Source organism: Mercenaria mercenaria, chromosome 3 (genome assembly GCF_021730395.1).
Source record: "Mercenaria mercenaria strain notata chromosome 3, MADL_Memer_1, whole genome shotgun sequence".
Lineage (NCBI taxonomy): Eukaryota > Metazoa > Mollusca > Bivalvia > Venerida > Veneridae > Mercenaria > Mercenaria mercenaria.
This window is the reverse complement of record NC_069363.1, coordinates 100495850-100520389: the sequence shown is the minus strand read 5'-3', so window position 1 is coordinate 100520389 and position 24540 is coordinate 100495850. Positions and strand designations below refer to the sequence as shown.

General features: G+C 34.0%; 2 protein-coding genes across 2 annotated transcripts; both read left to right on the top strand.

Moving 5' to 3' along the window:
- Nucleotides 1-12227: 12227 nt before the first annotated feature.
- LOC123523859 (uncharacterized) lies at nucleotides 12228-13955 on the top strand (the record flags this gene model as incomplete). Its single annotated transcript, XM_045301597.2, has 2 exons — nucleotides 12228-12427; nucleotides 13250-13955. Coding segments are annotated over 2 exons (354 nt in total), but the record flags the coding sequence as incomplete, so codon positions are not given.
- A 4690-nt stretch (nucleotides 13956-18645) lies between these two features.
- On the top strand, nucleotides 18646-23899 carry LOC123523860 (uncharacterized). The gene is made up of 2 exons (XM_045301598.2): nucleotides 18646-19261; nucleotides 21596-23899. Exons 1-2 carry the CDS (start codon nucleotides 19253-19255, stop codon nucleotides 22190-22192), a joined length of 606 nt encoding a protein of 201 aa, XP_045157533.2. The 5' UTR covers nucleotides 18646-19252; the 3' UTR covers nucleotides 22193-23899.
- The last annotated feature ends 641 nt before the right edge of the window (nucleotides 23900-24540 follow it).

The following is a 24540-nucleotide window of genomic DNA, read 5'->3' as shown; positions in this document are numbered from 1 at the left end:
CGTCAACGTGAAAAAACAACGCAGACGTTCCCGCGCGTTGGAATAAATGATGTTCAGGGAGAATGTATTCATTTATTAAGGTTTTGTTTTCGCGTTTTATGCTAGAATAGCTTTAGCACATGTTCATTTCGTGTTATAACATCTACAGAATCCCTCGGGATTCTGCAGACGTTATAAGACATTCTTGCATAAAAACTACTTTTTTCACTGGATCCGCCCATGTATTAACGGGAGAAAAATCGTGTGCAAACAAGGCAATTCACGTGCTGTTAATACATGATTTTTATTTTTGAAACGTATATGTATTTCTGCACAGACTGACATCTGGTATCTGCGTCTTGTTTCTTGCATAAAAACCTCTTCTCGAAGCATAAAAGATGCAATCTAAACCATAGAATGTTTTGCTGTATCAGTAACTAACACCAAATGCGCTGCCCCCAACAATGTTCGTACTCGTTTCTTCCCTTGTTTACTCCCCTTTTAGAGGTCGGCGTCGATTCAGATTTTGTAGACAACCGTAAATGTTAAAGAACCGCGTGTAACCTGTGCGATTCTTTGTTTTTAGGAATCATATTTATGATTTTGGTAAGTATCAGCCGGTATGTTTTTATCTAATTTCTCGAAGAATTTATATAAACAGCTTGGAAGCTTGACACCACGTTCGTACTCATCCGTACTCCAAACTGTGTCCGTACTCAATATAACTCAAACGTAAAGTTATTATTCTTGAAACTGTGCTCGAGTGTATTTGATCTACACTATATTATAGCTATAATTTGAATATTAGATAAATGCAATAATAAAGTTTAATAAAGTTATTCTTGTTTTGGTCGCATTTATTCTAGAGAAAAATACGTCGCTTAATACTTCTTTAGAGAGTGCCAATAGCCAACTATAATAATATTAGTATCTGGCGTGAAGGCGCGTTTGGTGAACGTACACACGCCAGAACGAAAACATAGGCATTTATCGTATTGACAAGCTATTTTGTCATTCTAGCGTGTTCGTCACCATAGTTTCTTATCCTGTTGGTGACGCTTTATCCAATATCACTGTTGGCAAGACTGAGGCAAAATAATCAGAATAATATTGTATATAGTTAGTTTTATAGTTTATCCACGTCTCATTCATTTACAAACATATAAATTTACATACAGCATAAAGCAATTGTATTGTAAATGACCGTTCTAATTAGAACTACAAGAGACAATATACATATTCAAATGTGCTTTTATACAACCCATATGAATAAAATCTCTGTTCAAGATGAAACTAGCTAAAAGCTGATGTTTGAATGTGGAGTAACTTACGAGTGAGTACATGATACACGTACTGCTGTTGAGTTAGTACATGAATTAACTGACCAAGCGAGTACATGAATACATGTACAGCTGTTGAGTGAGTACATGAATGCACAAAGTTGAGTAACTGACCGATTAAGTACATGAATGTACAGAAGTTGAATAAGTGACCGAAGAAACAGGAGTGTACAGATGTTGAGTAAGTGACCGAGTAAGTACATAATACTTGTACGGGTGTTGAGTGAATACATGAATGCACGAATGTTCAGTAACTGAGCGAGTGAGTACATGAATACATGTACGGATGTTGCGTGAGTACATGAATACATGTTGAGTATCTGACCGAGTGAGTACATGCATGTACGGATGTTGAGTAAGTGACCGAGTGAGTACATGAATGTATGAATGTTGAGTAACTGATCGAGTGCGTACATGAATGCACGGATGTTGAGTAAGTAACCTAGTAAGTACATAATACATGTACAGATGTTGAGTGAGTACACGAATGTACGAATGTTGAGTAACTGACCGAGTGCGTACATGAGTGTACAGATATTGAGTAACTGACCAAGTGAGTACACCGATGTCGAGTAAGTGACCCAGTGAGTACACGAGTGTACGGATGTTGAGTAAGTGACCGAGTGAGTACATGAGTGTACAAATATTGAGTAACTGACCAAGTCAGTACACCGATGTCGAGTAAGTGACCGAGTGAGTACACGAGTGTACGGATGTTGAGTAAGTGACCGAGTGAGTACATGAGTGTACAAATATTGAGTAACTGACCAAGTGAGTACACCGATGTCGAGTAAGTGATCGAGTGAGTACACGAGTGTACGGATGTTGAGTAAGTGACCGAGTGAGTACATGACTGTACAAATATTGAGTAACTGACCAAGTCAGTACACCGATGTCGAGTAAGTGACCGAGTGAGTACACGAGTGTACGGATGTTGAGTAAGTGACCGAGTGAGTACATGAGTGTACAAATATTGAGTAACTGACCAAGTGAGTACATACTATATGTACAGATGTTGAGTAAGAGACCGAGTGAGTACATGAATGACGTATGTTAAGTAAGTGATCGAGTGAGTACATGATTAAATGTACATATAAATACTCCATTTACTTCTCATTTTAGCCTACAATTCACATTAACAGACATATTTTTTCGTGCTCTGGTATGTTTTCATAGCGGCCCGTTTCTAGCCTTAATGGAGCGACGCCACATCTGAATTTGGCTAGTGCTGATCTGTATGGATAAGACATGTGTAGCTTGCAATAATGTTCAACCTGGTATGTGTCCTTAAATAACTTATAAGATCTGAGCTTGTTTATACCTCTTCCTGACAGTCCTGATACTCTGGAAATATAATTATACCATTGTGTAGTATGTGCATTCATTATAATACCTGTAATATCATTTTGCAGTTGTTTTGAGGAAAATGGAACTTGTAAGTAAGTATGCAAACCACTTGCAGTTAACTTTTCCTTTACATTATATGTCCAGTTTTTACAATTACGACCGGCTTACTTAAACACCAGTTAAAATCTTCTTATTAACTCTATAGTCGTGAAAGTACAAACAACGACGCCAAATGGTTATACATACAGTTTTCCATTGCTCTAATACAATAGGTTTCCAGCCCATATCACCTTGTACCGCAACATTTGGTGTGTACTTTCCCGTGCCCAGGTAAAATCTCATCGCCCTGTGGTGCACTGCATTAATGCAAGAAAATGATCTTACACCCCAAATTGCTGCTCCATAATTAATAATGGGTGTAACATTTGTGTTATACAATTTAGTATATACGTCATACGGTAAAACACCAAAACTTTTGTATTTGGCGAGAAGCCCCAGGGCACGTCCAGCACTTTGTGCAACCATTTAAGCAGTGATGGTATAGTCAAGGTATTCTGTTAACACTAAACCAAGTATACATATTTACTAGATCATTTTATAACAGTTTCACCACATTTAAAGGAGTAGTTAGATCTTGGTACACAGCTTGGTCTTAAGTGAACAATGCTACTTTTACTTGCATTAACAGACTTTTTTAAATAAACACCAATTGTTGAACAATGATAACATTTCTTGTAGATCTGCTTCGTTTTCTGCTAACAAAACAATATCATCAGCGTATAACAATATACACACACGTTCATGACCAATGCTAATTCCTTTGTTTAAATTTTTCAACAAAATTGCCAGATCATATACATAGATGTTAAACAGTACTGCTGACAAAGAACACCCTTGTCTTAAACCAGATGTAACATTAAACCATTCAGTACAATAGCCATTTACACGTACACAGCATGCGACATCATGATAAAAAGATCTTACAGCCGAGAACATCTTTGTCGGCATTCCAGCATTTATCAATTTTGACCAAAGTAAATTTCTGTCAACAGAATCTAAAGTTTTACGGAAGTCTACAAATGCACAGTAGATTGCTTATGTTTCTATCTGGTATCTATGATATTTGTTAGACTAGATAAATGATCTACAGTACTACGATTTTGCCGAAAACCATTTTGTTCCTCAACAATAAGATATTTGGAATCAGCCCACTTTACAATTTGCTCATAGAGAATATTTGTGTACCTTTTATACATGGTACAAGCTAAAGGAATGCCCCTGCATGACATAGGATTTCTTGGTCATTTGTAGATGACTTAGCTATTGGATTTATTATGCTTTTCGACCAGAGTGCTGGAACTCGCCCAGTTTGAAAACAGACATTAAACAGACTTTGTAAAATAAAAAGTGAAGCATCATTCTTTAGAATTTCTGCTGGAATAAGGTCCACACCCAATGCTTTACCAAGTTTTGCCTTAGCTAATGCTTTACTAACTCCTTATATACCTATATCAGCATCCGAAACATGATCTTTTACATTTTCTGAAATGTTATTATCAAAATTGTTAACAGTATTATTGATATTGTACAAGTTATTGAAACAATAACATTTCTTTTAATGCAATACAACCTCAAGGTCATCAGAGGTTTCACCATTATCCAACACGACCTGTAAAGGTAAAGACCTAGTACGCTCATTTGCTAAACCTGTTTTAGTCTGACAATATATCATTTTGAGTTTTATACCAGTAAAATCTCTTACAACGTTGTACTTCCCTGTCAAACTGTTTTCTATTAGTAACATAAATGTGTTTGAGCTCAGCTTTCTGAGAACATTTCAACCAATTACGATCAGCAGTATGTACAGATTTCCACCTTCCAGATAGTGTTCGGTTCCACCAAGGCTTAGATGCTCTACCTCTATTTTTCGCAGAATTGTTGGGATATATAGTTTTATAAGATATTTTTTTCATTCATTTCTGATCTTACAATATTACGCCATTCACTGTATGCTATATCTATATCAGACTGCAATCTCAGACCCTGTTCAAGTGTTGCTATTAGAGCATTTAGTTGTATTACTGTTACAGTACTTCCATCAGACAGAACACTTTCTGAGATACTTTGTTTGGTACATTCTCAGACAGTGTTAGATCTTGCAACCCTACAGACACATCAATCTTCCAAAGAATAACAGAATGATCAGGAATATTTCTAGATATAACCGTATCAACATTCAAACTGTTTAAAATATCTGATACATGTTTAACGCTAAAATCTGTAAAAATATATGATTAAAACTTAAGCAATTCCAACTATAATTACAGGAGCCGCTACACGAGTTCATAGACACAGTTTTGAGTCAAAAATACTTATTTTATAATACTATTTCATCTCACATAAACGAGCACTGTACAAGGTACCATTCATTAGTTCCTGTCTAACATTGTTCTGTACAATATAAGATATACTACGACGCGTCAACTCTTACAATAGGTTTATTTCTTCGAATAAATAGCCGTCCAAATATATCGACCATATCGTACAGTAGAATGATAATTCTAATAATTATGATTGTCTCTGTTAAAACACCCTTACGCTAGAATTGACGTCACTTTAACGTGCAGTGACGTCAAAGTTTTTGTTGCAACCAAGTAAGAGCGCTTCTATATTTTATCTGCTGTTTTAGATTAAGGGCATATTAGAATCTAAATAATTTATAGCAAAAGAGTGTTTAAATTCTATTTATACACTCGGGCGGTAATACGTCGTACAAATAATTTCACTCGGGCTGCGCCCTCGTGCAATTATTACGCCCGATAACCGCCCATCGTGCATAAATAGTGTTAAAGCACTCTTTTGCTATAAATTATTCCTTAAATGATTATATTAAAGAATTTAAGTATCGTACACCCCAAGCGAGATTTCGAGTCCACGTCGGTGAGTGGCAAGTGATTTGGAGTCAGAGACCTTAAGCACTCGGATAGGGAAGGCAACTTTATAGAAATATAAAGATATTAAGGTAGTTCTGATCAAAATTTTTTCTACAATGTAGAATTTGATTAAACCCTGATTTTTGTTAACTTCAGAATATACTTACAAAATTCCGCAAATAAAAAGATAGGGTCGTGTGCTTGATTTTTCGCTAGACCGATTAAAAGAATTTGTACCTCGCACAAGTTTTCATAATGGGAGTCTATGGGAAAATAGCAATTTTCTTAACATATTCGCGAATAACATTTTTTCTAAAATGTAGATTTTAATGAAACTTTTCATAAACGTAAATAAACATGACCTTTAATATGATGAAATAAAATGAACTTAATCGCGTTATCTTATTGGATGTGCAAAGTAGGTGCAGCTAGCGAACTTTTCGTTGATGATGGTACACAGGGATAAAGGAATTGTTATCTACATCTGGATTCTTCAGACGAACACAATATACACGCCTTTCTTTTTCGTCTGGATGATTTACTTTTCATAACCTCTGTGAGTTTAAGGGTGATGATATGGCGTAAGTTAATCGTTTGAACGAAAGTTAGGTTAATCAAATTTTATTGCATATCTTCATTATATACATTATACACATATCTAACACAAACGTATGAAAAAAGCAAATAGGTTGGACTTTAAATAAGTTATAAATACAAACATATTATAAGCAGCCTTCAAAAGCTATGGTTGTACTTCTGTTACAATGCAGCTGACCGGCCCTCCGATGCCCGACCTTGCTATTGAACTAGATACTACATGTAATCTGTGAACAGGAAGCGCTATACACATGTTAATGAAATCGGCCTGTAATTTTTATGTGTATCTGTGTGTCATTTAAGATCTTTTCATTTTGAGAGTCAGTCAAATTATCCACACCAAAGAGAAGTTTACGATGACGTAATGGATGGAAAGAGCGAGTGCTTTGAAATAGTTGTAGTATATCATTTCTAAATCGGGTGCATTTGAAAAAGAACTGTTCTTTATCGTCAATTCCATAGAGTCATCTCTGAGATATATAGTTTGTAAAAAGGTCAAAATTTAAGTTGCTGCGCCTATTTCTCATGCGTGAGTGATGAATTAAATATAATCTTTCTCCGTATAAACATATTTAGGTACGTTTGATCGTTTGAACATGTATTTAAAAAAAAGTTACAAGACGGAAGACAAAATGAAACTGCATTTTTGTTTGTTTTGTTTTTTGGCTGTTTTTAAACCTCTTGACTGTGTGCCTCTATTGTATTGGAGTACTTCATAGATGAAGATGTAGATAAAAAGATGTTAGTTTTGTTTGTATGCTGACGATAAAATCTAGTCACTGTCTGAAGTAATAAGGCGCATAATGATCCGACGTTTTAAAACTGAGGTAGGACAACAATCTCTCCGTCATCTGTCGTGACGAGATTAGATACAATCAAGCAACGAACACCACAAAACAGTTTGTTATCAATATTCAATCTTTTAGTGATATGTTTACGTTAACTTCCCTAGATAATACTATTCTAGTTAGAACATAAAACATTAAAGATTAAAGGCTTATATATGAAGTTAGAAGTTGCTTCAGTGGTATGAAAGGGAAGGTTGGGAAAATTAAGATATTAAAACATGTCAATAATACATTTATTTAAAACATAATCAAAGATTCAAGGTTATACTCTGTCAAATTTAGTTTAGTTTAGTTACATTGTTTTAAATTTATGATTATAATATCATTATTATTTCGACCCGCAATAATAAAGTCTCCTCGCTGGACCAGCTACTCTGCCGAACTGTGGCCTCTCTGTCTCTGTCTCTTTCTTTCCAGTGGGGCTCAAACTCCGGAGCTCTCGATTCGGAGACGAACGATCTACCACTGAGCTATCATGGCACACGTTAAGTGAAGTAATTTTTTCTAATGGTAGGGCGTCCGCCTCCGGTGAAGAAGGTCGCATATTTGATCCCCGATCGCGTGCAAAGGATGTGAAAAGTGGAACCAGTTGCTCAGCATTAGGCGGATAGAACAGGCTCTTCTCTCAAACTCGTAATCCCGCATGAATAAGATGTGGAGACAGATATCTAAATTGGTAGAATTTGTTTCAGGATTCACCTTGAATTAATTAGTGTAAATATAGTAATTTTATATCAGATACAGGATCCGGTATACTATTTTCGTGAGGGGAGCAACCGCCTCACCTGCTGTTATGATATATATTTCTGGTAAAATCAAGCTAATCCTCATATCATAAAATTACAGTTGAACGAACTTTCTAAAAGTTTAAAACATGTTAAAGTAATTATTTTCACGAAATTAAATAGAAAACGGGCCACATACTAGCTTTATTTTACAAAGCTAAGCTTGTAGTTATTATTAAGAAAATAGTATACCATGAAATTTGATTGTGCACATGTTCAACCGGAAGCGGAATTTGATCATATACGACAACATTTACGACACACTAAATGCGTTTGTATATTCATTCTTTTAGACAATTATATAAACCAGTCTCTGATCTGATGCCAAAATAATGAATACATTACAGCAGAAAGGCTTCAAAACTTCGTTGCGTTAAATGACGTCACAAACGTAATGTTGTTCCGTGACAGTAATCAGACACAATTAATAGCTTTTATCTTGAAAGTAAGTGATTCTGAGCATTTTGTTTATTTGATCACATTTTAAACAGCCATTGTTTACCGAAAAACGTAATCATATTGAACTGTTTAAAAATAAGAGAAAAATGCGTTACCATGGAAACTCGAGCCCCGTGTCATATAAATTTTAAGCTTATTTTAAAAAGCTAAAGCACGTATTATTAAAATAATATACAACAGGTCCTTCTATGGATAAGACTAAAATCGAAATAAGTTGAAGATTGTTCAATATTTCCTTCTTCTTTCATTATGAATTTCCTTTGAAGGGTCATGTACTTCGAACCTGTATAATATTTTTATTTGAAGGGACGTAGACAAACAAATATGAGATTTAAGCAGCTAAAGTCTACCATTGTTGTAAGGTATCCTTCATCCTTAATATAAAAATAATAATAATATATTCTTTAATGACATGTTTGCATATGAACATTAGACATATACCAACATCAAATAAATTCAAACTTATATTATTTAAGTTGATATTTTAATGGAGAGTTTCTACATAATTGTACTGCCTTCTCGAGAACTATTGTGTGTGTGTGTATGTGTGTGTGTGTTGGGGTTTAACGTTTTTCTCAACAATTTTTCAGTCATATAAACGACGGTGTCTACTTGTAGCAGTGAGCACAATGCCCAACTTTATAGTGCTGCCTCACTGGAATATCACGCCGTAGACACGTGGTATGATATCCCACGCAGTCACATTATACTGACACGGGCTGACCAGTCCTAGCACTATCCCCTTAATGCTGAGCGCCAAGCGAGGAAGCTGTTAGTACCATTTTTACGTCTTTGATATGACGCGGCCGGGGATCGAACCCACAAACTCCCGCACTCGAAGCGGACGCTCTACCACTATTCTATCGAGGCGGTAGTCGAGAACTATTGCACGAAACACACTTAATCAATTTAATCTTTTATTTGTTTTCACTGTTTTCTAACATATAAAAAACACTTTCTGATGTTCGAAAAACCAGTATTGCCCCTTTAACGAAGGTAGGTTTTTCAAGACAAAACCTCAAAGTGTAAACTTTTTTTATATTGATAGATGCAAATGTTGTTTTCCCTAAGGCCAACGAACATGGAAGAATCATAGTCAATTAGAATACACATGGAATACGCGTACGTACTGATTAACATATAAGGTCATATCAGTGTACATATTTTTATATAATAAAGCAAGAAGAGTCACAATATAGCAGGTTAGGAAAACATATTAACGAGATATTTTTTTTTAAATATATGATAAATACGTTTGAAGGCATATTTTTGTTTTACATTTTATTCTTTTAGTTGAACTAACGAATCATCTGTCTTCTTTCGTGTAAACCTTCCTCCTTTTGTTCAGAAATAAATGACAAGTTCAACGGTTAACCCTTAACCTTAGGGGCGGTATTTCTTATTTGCTTGTTTTTGTTTTGTTTTCTATTTATTACACCTTGTCTATGATTTTTTTAGGGGGCTGTGCTCTTGTAACGTGGATAAGCCTGTTGGATCTTTGTTCTTGTTTTTAATTCAAACGGAAAAATAACATTTGTGCAAACCATATATAGGTAAGGAACAGAAGATCGTTATACACATACAGAGAACATTAGTCTAACATGATGTCTACGCGGCAAATTGTTTTGCTTTATGGGATGGTTGCCCTCTCTTACTCTTACTCTAGATATTTAACCGATCTTTACAACAGTCAAGTGCGTTATGCGTTATGCGGAATATTATAAAAGGTACTTTATATAATTATATATCAAGTGAAATGTATAGATAACTATAACTTAAGTGCATGTAAGATATATATTTTATAGTTATTAGAAAAAATGTAGTTATTTTTTCTAAATTCTACACTGACCTAGTATATACTGCAAAGCAGGCTTGAATACTGCAGTCATGCTGAACATATTGCTTATATACTGGAGTTTTACACTGCCAGAAGTTTTCTAGCATGATGGATAATTATTTTCTATCTCTAGTGTAGAGATGAATGATTATGCTGCAAATGCAGTATATCTTGCACAAATGCTGTATTCATGCTGCTTTAACATGAATCCTGTAGCGTTATGCAAGCTACTGCAATAATGCTGCATTTACTGAGCATGGAACTGCACGCATGCTGGTTGCAAAAATAGTATACATGTACTGTATGTATGCACCAGTAGTTTTGCGTTTGGCATGGTGAACTGCAATGCAACCTTACTCAAGAGAAAAACTAATATACTGCCATCATTAAGTATCGGCATAGCCACGTCATCAGTATTTATTAACATATTAATATTGTATTCGTGTGTTTTCATACAAGAAAAAGTTTAGATTCTGGAATGTGTACTATTCAAGAACGTTCAGCAGCGATTCTTGAACTAGTTAATTAAAAAATAAAACTCTTGATGTTTAAAGATAATTCATGTATGAAGATGTAAGACAAATAAGTTGACTGAAAATTTCATATAGAAAGTTTTAACACAAACAGGAGACATCCTCATAAATTTTAGGTTAAGCCGCACCTTCAATAAGAGGTTTTAGGGCGTATAACTTGGATTGAAAAGATATTGAATCGGGTCTTGGTTAGAGTTTTGTCTTCCTTAATGCTCAATATTTACAAAATGATCACGCTCTAACGCCATTATTTCGTCACTACCTTTAATTTTACCCAGAAAACATGCATATGACACTAAAACCTCTGTCAAATGTGAATATAAAACAAATCTGAATTTGAACTGCACAAGAAAATGTTCTTTGACTGTTTCAAGAATCTATTCATTAGGTTTACTAGCTACCAGGTCTTTAATATTTCAAGAACTTGCTAGTCAACTTAAGTTCTTGATTTTAAAGTTCTTAAAAATAAATTGTCGATGTTGCCACTTCTTGAACTGTTTTCTCACAGAGGATGTTACTGTTTATATGTAAACTTGCATACATGTAACATATTTGCAGTACAAATGCCGCAGTGCATATTGATGCAAATACTGTAACTTACTATGAATAGGTAAACTTGTGCACAGTAAACAGTACAAATGTCGCACATCTGCAGTATATGTTCTGAAGTGTAGGAGCGAGTTGTATATATGACAAATTTAACGCCAGCATTCAGCAACGTAGTGTCCGAGTTTAGAACAGTTTGCAAGTTAAGCAATTATATCCATGGCTAGAGAATAGATGGGTGTCCCGTTTGTATTACCCAGAGACAAGATCTTATAAACTATAGTTAAATAGCAGCATGGTCTAACGATAATTTTAGATAATTGAATAATATTGCTTATTAGCTGCAATAAGGTACATACTGGAAAGCAGCAAGTTTGCAGTAGGTATAGTGTTTGCAGTGTATCTGCAGTATATTTTCAGCATAACTTAAATGTTTGAAACATACTGGATGCATTCTGGAAAATAGCAGGTTTGAGTATATAACGCTTTTGCAGTATAATTTAAAAATGATTAAAATATTTGAAACGCACTGATTTCTGATTTAAACATATTCTATTCCTCCTTTTTATGACAATATATACAATGTACATATTCAGAAAATATACAAAACATTCTAAGAAAGGTAAAAGGGTTGGACCACAAGTTCATATAATATTAGTAGTTCGGTCCGTCCCCGATGAAACTAACACACTGCATTCATGCTTCCCGATGGATATTCAATTGAAAAAGAGTGCAGCTTGATTGCAGCATTGCTGCAAATTTACTTTAGCTATATTGCAAAAGCCTGGGAATACGCTGCAGTCCTGTAAGAGAATTCATACACTACTTTAAAAAATAGTACTTGAAATAAAGCATTCGTTTCATTTTATTTCTTCTTATATTTGAAGAATACGGCATACGGATGCTGTTACAATAAATATATAAAAATAGTGTTAACATGAGAATGATTACAGATTTTTTCGTGTAACGAAGCTAAATGTGAAATATCTAAACAATTTGACTAATGAATTAGAAACACAATGAAATCTATTGCTTATCGTTTATAAATACAGACCGTTGTCAGGGTCTTCACGCAAGAGGTCGTTAGGATGGTACTATCACTTGTACCACACTGGCGTAGTAGTGACAACTACGGACGGCAGTAGGTGGCTCATACACAAAGGGGATGGCTATGGAGAAAATTGGGACACTGTTATAACAAATGCCGGTTACATGTCGTCGAAGTACCTATTTTAGAGAATACTTGTGTGTATTTTACAGCTGTGCGATTACGTTTAAGGACTTTCTTATACCACATTATAAATCAATATTACATTTAAAGTTCTTTCAACAATCAAACAAAGTCACTATATTTGATTTGATACTGGTTTTGTGGAAACACTTTTCACATAACAATTGAACAATACGATTCTTTAAAATGAACATCGTAGTCCATGCAAATCTGAATAACTGTGTGACTTACATTCCATAATATAAAGTTTGAAAGTTTATTTTTTAAATGTATCTTACATAATAATTAGGGTATAATTAATAATAAATAAAGTGCTATAATCGATTACATTTTGATTTGAATCAAATCATCGGATAATATTAAGCTACGATGCCTTTAAGCGAAGTAAAAAGTGACAGTTATTTTATTTTTCAACAACATGACGTAATGAAAGCGTCTGGACGTTCCATGCGTCTTCAGACGAGTTTTATTCATCTAAGATATAGTCAGTTTTGACTGATATTAGAAATAGAAATATGTATGTAATAAAAGCTTCATTACAACAGTGCCTTCTTCGGTGAAGCATTTCGGCTGTCGTGAATTTTGACAGGCCAGATCACACTTGTTGGATCCAGGCCGGGCAATGTTCACGAAAGCCGAATATAACATTGCAGATCAAGGCATTTTATAATAAACCTTTTGTATTACACAAATGTAAATATTTTATTTTATTAAAACTAAGAACAAGCCAAATTTCAGACCCACAATGTTGATATGAAAATAACGGAGACGCTTTAAAAAAACTTACCTTAATATTTGTAATTACTTCTTTCAGATGGACAAGAATGAAATGCGGCACCGTATCTGGTCATACGGTTAATGATTTCATGCAAGCAGGTCGTATCGACTGTGAGTACAACGTATTGACATGTAATTGCCAACATGCATCAAAAGGAATGTGGAGACTTGTGACTGAAGTGCGATGCTAACAGCAAAACAAATGTTGTCATGTCTACATTTACATATTATTCGACGGATTCATTATCTATAAACTCAGTAATGAGCTTTGTCTCCTCATGTTTTAATTAAGAACGTGTTTTGTTAGTAATTAGGAATGAAAAATTTAAAACACAGTGATTCCATGACATTTAGCCATATATCTATTTATAGAATATTTATGTCGTCTGTAAAATGTGCAGAACATTTATCAGCTACGTTATAAGCATAAAATCTGGAAGTAACGTAAAACAACTTTCTATTAATTCTCAGTTTGAATAAAACTGCTTTGTGTTCTTTGTATAAACATTTCCCTGTGCTGTACATCTAGCGGCTCAGCCCTTTAGTCTTTACACACTTGGAAATGAAAACAACATTCAGCTGGTACTATACAACAACCTTCTTACCTTCGTTCTGAAATTTAAAAAAGCTTGTCTTCTACATTGGAAATTCTACCTAAAACTGTTTAATAAATTTGTTAATCATTCTGCTAAGAACTCTGAAAAACAACTTTTTTTGAATAAACTGTTTGCATATACCTATGACGTATTTTGTATTTTATATCAATGCATATCTGAATATACTAAATGACCTTTGGCTTAAGTTCTTAACATACAGAGGGGCCTGCACGGCCAGGTTGTTAAGGTCGCCGTCTTCAAATCATTTGGCACTCACCGCCGCTGATACGAAACTCTGCAAATGAGGGTTTAGTCTTTCTAACAAACAAGAGCTCGTAGAACCCCCCCCCCCCCCCACACACACACACATACACTTTATCACTTTATGCATTCAGTAAATGCACATGAAACAGAAATTATTTGGTCACTGTGCACTGGACGTATGACAAACTGACCTCAGATCAATAATTATGGGTCGTTTACCAGTCGTAAGTTACCTCTGTATCAAATGTGATCTTAGACCAAAGCATTCTCTAGTCATTTGGAGTTCTGGTTCAATGTGTCCTTGACCTTTGACCTTCTGACCTCAGAATCATTAGACTGAGGAAAATAAGAACAATTTCCTCTGTTAACATTTCATTATGTACAAATGTGTGTATGTGTGTGTTTGCGCGCGTGCGTCCGTGTTTGCGCGCGTGCGTGTGTGTGTGTCTATACACCATACCAAAAAAAATTACGGCAAAGCGCCTAGCAGTACAAACGAGCGTGCACATGCCACAGCAAGTCCACTTGTTACGACGCTGCTTTATATACACATCCGAATTGTACTACACATTCGCACTCTGGTCCAACATTTGCATATATACTCAAATCTCTGTTATATATCATGTCTCACGAATCAGCAGTGACATTTTAGTCTTTTTAACTGATTGGGACCAGAGAAGCTATATTTTCCCTCTGCGAAAGTTACCTTGATCACGAGAATACTCTGAATTTATAGAGAGAGTTTGCATTAAGGGATATAATCAAAATCAGAACAGTTAACTTTCCTATACGGGAGATCCACGAGGATACAGATGTTTGCTTTACAACGTTTTAATTACCATTGCTACGCATAACCGACGCAGTCGATTTTCATCTGTCATAATTTAATTTTGATCGCTAGTGTTCGCTCTAATAGAATGTTTGTATGCCGGAAAATACGTCCAAGTGCAGCAACACGTCAGAGCGTTATGCACCAAGAGTATGGCGTCATTCTGAGACGAAAGTAAAGAAAACTAAGTGCATGTTGTGTTGTCATCGACTCGCATAATCAGGCAGTTGTTTATTTACGTAGAAATTTTAGACAAAAGCAATTGAAATTTATAAACGTATGAAGCAGACGCCGCAATGTTCTGTCATCTGTGTCTTGATATCCAAGTGCAAATAGCACGGAATTGCTTAAAGACAAGCGGAGGTGGCGGGAGAAAACAAAAAAATCCGTGATCCTACATCAACGTCAATGTATGAGCCTTTGATAAGGACCAAATACTCACGACGCGCACCCTGTTAGAGATGCCTTTTCTGTACTCCAACCAAACAACTTATTATGACTTAGGTATTGCGCATCACAGTTGATAAAAGATATTTACAAGTGCTAATTAATGCAAACTTAATGAAAGCATTTCAATGAAAAAACAAGGTCGTTTAAAGTCGTTAACTTGAATATGATCACCGTGTGAGTGAATGTTTTCAAAGCGGCGTACTTCTTGACTACATGATCATAATCACATCAAATTTGTAGTGAAGTTAGTAGAGAGATTATTTGTGATGTTACACACTCTCCTCACAACCTTAATATTTTATTGTAGCAAATTTAAAATTGTATGTCAGCATTCATATTCTTAGGACGGCCGTCACATTTTTATACAATCCCGCAAAGTTGACAACACAGAAAATGACGTAGACGACATTCGGCCTTTTCCGGAAGTAAAGAAAATGAAAGTAAACAGGCTAAAGTTGAAAACGAAAGTCACATTTGTACTGATTTATAGTCAGGAACAGTCAGTCAAACAAAAATTGTACTTACTTGTCATCTATTATCCAGATTTTATGTTCGCACCGACAAATCAGTTCCATATTTACGTTTCCACACCTGCTATAAAATGTACGGCTGCAGCGTATTAAACCGAGAGCTAGATAGAAGAGATCTGCTAAAAAAGGAGATTCCTAATGACTATCGACGAACTCGATTTATCAATATTGGTCGATTAAACACATCTCACAAATAAGGAACAAGTAAAAAAGAAAATAAAGAAAGAAAAAATAAAGAAAAAAACAAAACAAAAAAAAAAAAAACAACAACATAGAAACGTTCTTCCTCAGAGACCATCCATATAAAGAATATTTTTATACTGGCAATATTTATTGATGTAAAAACAAAATATCAAATACAGACTCGTTGAATAGGTGGATTTTTTAAACATGTTCTTTTGTTTTAATGTGAACCCCAACTCTCAGTTTTTCATATACTTGCTTTGTTTGAATCACACTAACCGCTGTATACCTCATTTTACTCATTTCCCGCCTATATCACTTTTAAAATGTTGTTTTCTTCAGGGTTTTGTGTAGCAGGGTATTTTTTTCTTTCCCTAAATACAAAATGTTATCATTAATCTCACTTCAACACTCATGTTCAGGTAATGACCGAAGAATATGCATGCCGAACATTTGAATGGCGTCACATTTACGACTGGACGTTATTGACGCGATGCCTACATTTCCTTTCAATATTTCACACCGTAGCTTGGAAAATAGGTATATGACATGTTATGTTTAGCCAAAGAGACACTATTGGGCAGGATGATATAACATGACGTTGCCATGGGGACTGGTATTTACATGTATTTATTACTGGTCCAAGGAAAATATACTTTTGGCAAGCCAGTAAAATATTCCTTTATCAACATTATATAACAGTTTCATCGAATTTTGACAATACGTGTAAAGAAATGAGAGCTCTATTACGGTACACCTTTTATTTGTATTTTCAGTATTCAACGCAATCGATACAGTATCATTTGTAAGTGAGAATAGTTTGTTGCCGTGATTTACGGTTTTAGAACGTTGTATTACCCATTTACATCAGATATACAATTGTGCACTTGATGCAAACAGATTAAAATGTTAGCCCTATAGTAAATCTGTAGTGATCATATATATTACTTCATGATAGTTGTGCACTTTATTTTATGACAACTTTCTTTTTAAATGAAATGTATATCTGCTGGAGAACGTATATTTTATTTTTACTTTAGTATTCTTAAAACAATAACATTGAACTCCTCAATATTCTGATGAGTAATTTTGCTGTAGCCTGTTTGTTGACATTTGTGAGGAAATCAATACGAAATAACGTGGAAAATGTGCGTGCAAATAACATTAATCTTGTTTCAAGTATAAAGAAGTACCAATACGGCAGAAGGTATCTTGCTCAACTTAAAAGGGTCAGAATATCTACATTTGAGAACAATTAATCGGAAACGAGGAATCTTAGTATCTTTGTTCGCATATAATTTATGATTTTGATCTATTTTTATCAACCTTTCAGTTGTTACGTCCACGAGTAACAATTGCTTGTTACTTAAATACTAAACGTAACAGAAAAACAAAACAGCAATTATTTACAATATCAAAGTTTATTATGTAAAGTAACATTTAAAATACCTTACACATTTTAGGCGAAAAATAATTTCTCTCAAAATTCCAAAAGGGCGAGTTCTCTAAAGTGACTATTTATGATCTTGACATAAGATTTTTGCAAGAAATTCTTATAAAAAAAACAACAAAAATTATTGTGCAGAAGGTAGTAAACTGATGCAACGTTTTAGGAACAATGCACAGGCTTTACACTCTTCTCGTATTTTTACCAATAGGAAACTTTTATTTTCACCCACTTTTATCATTTCATATATACATTCTTGTCAAACTTGGTGGAAATCGGTAGCTCTAAAAATGTTAATTAGTCCAATCTGATATGCAAAAAATAGTCCAAACCCAGTCCTAATCAAATTTAAATCAAGTCAGTAATAATTTTAAATTTCATCCAAAGAATATAAATACTCTCTTTGAAAATATTTTTAATCCACAATGTTGCTGTATATTAGTCAAATGATGAATACAGGAAAGTTTATCAATAAAATCTTACTTTAGGTTCTACCTGACCTCAAACAGCTGCCTATCTAAAGCATCATGGAATGTTCCAGAACTTTCATGTATCACCAAAATATGAAAGGAAGATTTTAGAAAAAAAAAGAACAGAATAATGCACTTAAAAATAATTTTAACATCCTGTTTATTAGTAGATTATCAATAAATTATTGACATATATGATTTCTCAAAACTAGCTCAGGCTTTACAGTTAGCAATGAGCAACAATAAAGTAAAACATACGCGGGGAAATGACAGGCACATAAAGTCTTACATTTCGTGATATCGTGAAAAAGATCACATTATTCAAGGAAAACAATAACGTCGAACACTAACGTCCTTTTCAGTTACATATTTGTAAAAGTAACCGATGCGATAGGTATTTCAACAACAACACGTATTATGTATAGTTTTTTTATCTCATCAACGTTTCGGCTAACGCCTTCATCAGGATAATACACATACAAATATAAACAACGGACGTGACGTAAAACTGATAACGTAACGTCAAATGGCGGGAAAACGTTAATCAAAATATCAAAATGCAAATACATATAATTATATACATATAATTAGTACAAGGTACTATCCCGGATATGAAAATACCCAAAATTTCCTATAGGAAGATTACATAAAAGTAACCGACTAACTTTGGGATTTCATAAAGTCCCTAAAGGCGGAATAAAGGTATCGGCCATTTACAAATACTAACTGGCTGTGATATTGATATGCTGCTACACGTAATTGGTGGGCAGAAGCGAGAAAACCACCCGCCAGCTTAGATAAATTCAGCTTCGCAATCAGCATATCGTATTGGTATTGTAACTTTAATGGAGATACTGAATGTCCAGGAAAAGTATCTGTTGGACTATTTGATTTCCATTTATGATACTGCCAATTTATATAAATAAGATAAATAAGACAGTACCATTTCGGATTAAAGGTTTTTAATGAACGTTTTTGGATACAAGTTTTGTCAATTATGTATTGAACCACAAATAGCTACTTTTATATTAAAAAGCACATATCATTTTATTGGGTTGTATTTCTAATTCATTGTTATATATTTACAAGGATTTATTCTATTCTCGTTACCAATACATTAAAATTATTTTTAAAACTAAATTTCTTTTGCTGCAATAACATAGGAATTTTCAGACAGTAGTGTTTGGAAGAAGGTGGTGACTAGTGATATAATTTTGGAAACAAGAGTGCCTACTTGTTAAGGGGCAGTGCCGTATACAACACACAGAATCATGTCAAAGGTAATAAATACATGCCTGTTTTCTGTATACATCTTTTTTTTATTTGTTAAATTCAAATTCAGAATGTATAATATATGATACTTTAATTATAATTACCAATGTGCAAAACTCGCAGCGGCCAACACCTTCTTGGGATTAAAATAGAAATAAATGGTTGGAACTGCCTGTATTAAACATATTAATGCATGTAGATCATGATAGAAACATAAGTGAGCCGCGCCATGAGAAAACCAACATAGTGGCCTTGCGACCAGCATGGATCCAGAGCAGCCTGCGCATCCGCGCAGTCTGGTCAGGATCCATGCTGTTCGCTTTCAAAGCCTATTGCAATTAGAGAAACCGTTAGCGAACAGCACGGCTCCTGACTAGACTGCGCGGATGCGCAGGGTGATCTGGATTCATGCTGGTCGCAAACGCACTATGTTGGTTTTCCCATGGCGCGACTCAAGTTATAACAATAAAGAAATTGTATGTTATTCCATTTTTCTGATTGTTAAACTGATATGTGTAATAGTGTAATAGAGTAACAATCCTTTTTATTCGCAAGACAATAGAATCAATATTTTTGTGCGGAAACTCATATTTGTCAAATGTATAATAATTATGAAAAGGTTAAGAGATAATCTTAAACCCGGGAATAGCATTGACAATACTTTTGACCATCTAAATTCATTAACCGATTTTTGAATTTAAAATGTTGTTTTTTATTGTAAATATACTCTGAATTTTTTCTTATAAGAAAATAAACAAGATATTTTCGTTTGACCGAAATATTGTTCATTTAGTAATTAGTAATTGTATATTTATTACGTTATTTCAGAAATAATAAGTTCCTAAACGTGGTTTATCGTAGAATAACCCGAATTTTGAGTTCTTATGCGTAAGAATATATCACGAAGGCCGTAGGCCTGAGTGATATATTGTTTCGCATAAGAACGAATGTATAATGTATAATAATTATGAAAAGGTTAAGAGATAATCTTAAACCCGGGAATAGCATTGACAATACTTTTGACCATCTAAATTCATTAACCGATTTTTGAATTTAAAATGTTGTTTTTTATTGTAAATATACTCTGAATTTTTTCTTATAAGAAAATAAACAAGATATTTTCGTTTGACCGAAATATTGTTCATTTAGTAATTAGTAATTGTATATTTATTACGTTATTTCAGAAATAATAAGTTCCTAAACGTGGTTTATCGTAGAATAACCCGAATTTTGAGTTCTTATGCGTAAGAATATATCACGAAGGCCGTAGGCCTGAGTGATATATTGTTTCGCATAAGAACGAAAAATTCGGGTTATTCTATGATAAATCACACTTAATTGGGAACTTATTATTTCGATTCTAACACGACATACTAGTATCAACAGTGGTTTATTGCAGAATAACCCGAGATAGATTTTGCTCTACATGTATGTAAGTTATTTGCTGGTCGTTTTAGAATAATTAATCAATATATCGGTGACTGCGTTCTTTTTATGTGTTATTTTCTATTCGATTTTTGATTTTGTTTCTAAACAAATGAAATATTAGCATGTACATGCCAGGATACTACAGTGTTTGAAATAAAACAAATGATGTTGTCGAACGAATTCGTAGAACAGTTGCCGGTATATCAACTTCATAAGATTACTAACTAGGCGTTCGTCAATGACAATAATGCACAAAAAATTAACAATTTTATGGTGATATTAAAAAATACATGTTTTAAATGGAAAGCAATCGCTGTACTAAAACCTAGCTCCTTAACCGTTTCCTGTGTTTGGTTTTGTTTCTGATTTATGTACGTTTCGTTGTACTTGTCAGGAATGACTTGCGTTAATATATTTGCCCATCAATTGTAATTTTCTTTTTGCAATAATATACGTATTAATGTAATAATGTAATTGTTAATTATATATATATATTATTATTATTTTTAAAAGGTCATATTGTAGCTTTGTAATTGTATTAAAATCAGCTAACGACTAATTAATCGAACGTCATATGCCATTTTAAGTCTGGCAGTAATTGTCTGGTCGAACAGACGCAATGGAGAATCTAAAGACGTTTTTAACGACCATCCATCTAAACAACATTACACTTATATATTAAACTGTATTTGTCATTATTTTAATTAACATGTCATCTATATTCTTCATCCTGACAATGGTCAATAAGCAACAGGATCATCGGTGTCGCAATTTGTTAATTGGTTTTTCATAACTTTCTAAAGAAAAACCTTCTTACATTACACTATAGTGCTAATAAAAGTGTACAAGTCCTAATATCTACCAACAACCCAGTATCATGTTCTAAAAAGAATAACTCTAATTTTTCGTTGCAGTATCATATGATGGACGCCGCCCGGAACATACGTTTCCGTATCCAGGCAACTGACAATGAAACCTACGTCGCTATAGTGGACAATCGTGAAACAGATTATGATAACAGTGGTGCTCTTTATTATGTGGTGGCAGTCGTTCTCATTTACGGTCTTTCTATTATTATGATGATTGCGTCACATATTAGACGGAACAACCAAGACGGACAGCTTAGATCATATCTGAAAGATATGGCAATACTCAGAAAGAAAAACAGACGTGAAAAATTGTTGGTAAAAATGACGAATCTTGCATCTAAATCTAGGCCTTTCCCGAACCAGATAACTGAGGAAACAGCTTTTCATGAGGATAAAAAAGACAGTATAGCATTGTACAGTCGCCTGTCAACAGAAGCCGTTGGTGAATCGCCTGACTTGTTGTTACCGAAAACAAGCACGAATGACTGTGTTGACTCTGGTTTTAGCACAGAGGCACCGAAATTAGAATCTCCAGTCACGCCAAAGATATCATCGCCCAGATTTCCAACACCTAAGCTCATACGTGCTGACAGGAAATCTTATAATCTGATTCAAGTGATAAATGAAAATACGGTTCTCTGATTTCTGACAGATACTCTGGAGACAGCACAACAGTATCTAATGGTTAATTTTATGATCATTTTCTAGTATAACTGGGAGGTGTTTGATATATCATGTGACAGATTATTTTGTATGCATTGAGAAAATATATTAGATTGTGTGAAATGTAATTTGTAAATAAAATCTGTAAGAAGATCCTTTGGAAACACAGAATGCAACTAAAGCAAAATATTAGCAGACGTGGTTTGATTGAGTCTGTTATAAGCGAAATGGAAAGTGCAACACCTCCACACCCTCAAGCACCGGCTTATATGGAATTCTATTACACAGATAATTAAATGGTTTCCATGATACCAAATGTCCAGAAAATTTAACAACATTGAAAGTTGAATGTATACCAAAGTGTACAATAATTGTTATACAACTATATTCACTTAAAACCTTGAGCTGTTACAACATTTATTGATATATGTTTTCAATATTTGGACTTATTTTTGAACGTATTAGAACATTACTGTTCATTACCATTATGAAATTATAGGTTGCACACACTTCTGATTAACCTACTCACTTTTCAGCTTGCTTGTCAAAACAGTGCAAATGAAACAACTACTTGTTCAGATAAGCTCTAACACTAGCGCGGTTGTTAAAACATTTACAAGTAGGGTAAACAGATGCTAGAGCAACAATAATATGTCACTATGCAAGACAAATGTCTGCTCCCTTAACCTAAATTGACATAAATATGAATTGCATGGTCGTCTGAAGTTCCTTAAGGCTTTTTATTTCATGTTAAAACAGACAATGCTGCTGTCCAAATAGAATAGTTAAAAAAAATGCTACTTTCATTATTACGCATGGAATTATGAAGTCAAGGTCACAGAGGGAGATAATCAAAATAGTGCATTTTGTTTCTATTAAACGATATTGCTTGGCAGTCACCTTCGCCTTAATGTTAACAATTGCTTTTTTGAAAGGTGAAGTCCTCTACTAATAGATATTAGTTAACATTTCCGTTAAATTTAATTAAAATGCAGTCTAAAATTCAGATGTACTTATCATGTTATATAATGTTGAACATACGAGAAAAAGAAGAAAAAAAGAGATGTATGTTGCATTTCGTTATGAAAAATGTATTTATTCATGTTTTCTATTTTTAAATTATCCATAACGTATCTCTTTCATGTGTCACTAAAACGTCTTTTATGTTGAACAAACCAAGTATAACATCTCGTTCAAAAAGTAAAAATACAAATCTGCAATAAATGAGGCTCAATAAGTCTCCATCGGTATATCACTTACTTGCTTGTATGTTTTATTGCTAAACTACCAAATATGTCTATCCCACAAGACACATGCTTCACATCCTCGAGTTCTTTCAGCTGATATTCCAAACAAAGTGTTACATGTTTTCTTTGGTATAGGTGAGTTGTTTGATTAAGGTACAAGATTTAGAAAGATCAAACTTGATCTTTTTGAATAACATATCAGAAACGTTTAATTTATCACATTTAAAAGGATTATACAAGGACCTTAATTTACTTAGGAGCACGGTTGCACGGGATCTTTAAGATATTGGACTTTTTGTTACTATTATGTGTGCCAATTTACTTTGATTTACATTGTCATGTAATTGTGGAACTTAGTATGATTAAAGGGTGAGGGAGTATGCACAATTTACCGGTTTAAACTCCCAAATAGTGGATTTGCCAAGGACCGCTCCGAATATTTACCTCACTGTTTTCTTATTTTGTGTTTGCTTCCTTATCACTGTGTATGTGTATTAGTTTGTATTTGTAATACATTATTTAAAATAAAAAAAGAACAAATACAATTTTGATATCATGCTCTGATGCTTGTATGCAATTTAACGGAGTGACCAGCAGTATTTGGACATTAAAATGCTTGAAATTAAAAGAAAAGTTAAACACAATAAAAAAGAAGAATCAGGGAGAAAACTCTTATTGGCTTTGAGATCCTTTGCATCACACGCTCTATATCCCTTCATTAGTGTATGATTGTAAAGACAGGCACATGCAAATGTTATTATCTGCTTTCTTCACTTCAGTCTGTTAATGCCATGTTATGTCGTTACCCTGCTTTAACAAAACGCAGTTCATCGTTGACCCACACAGGTACAAAGAAATAATCAGGTGTTGCTCTGATCGCTAAATTAATATTAGAATCGCATTAATGTGAGTCTTTGTATGTTGTTCTGACGAGACGATAATATTGTTTAATCGATCGATCCTATAAGATTCCATGGCATATTAAGAAGTAGTTGTAAAATGATATTCATAAAATCACGCAATAAAAAAACTGATAAAAATAATATCTATGTTATATTATTGCTTGTGTAATTTATGTCA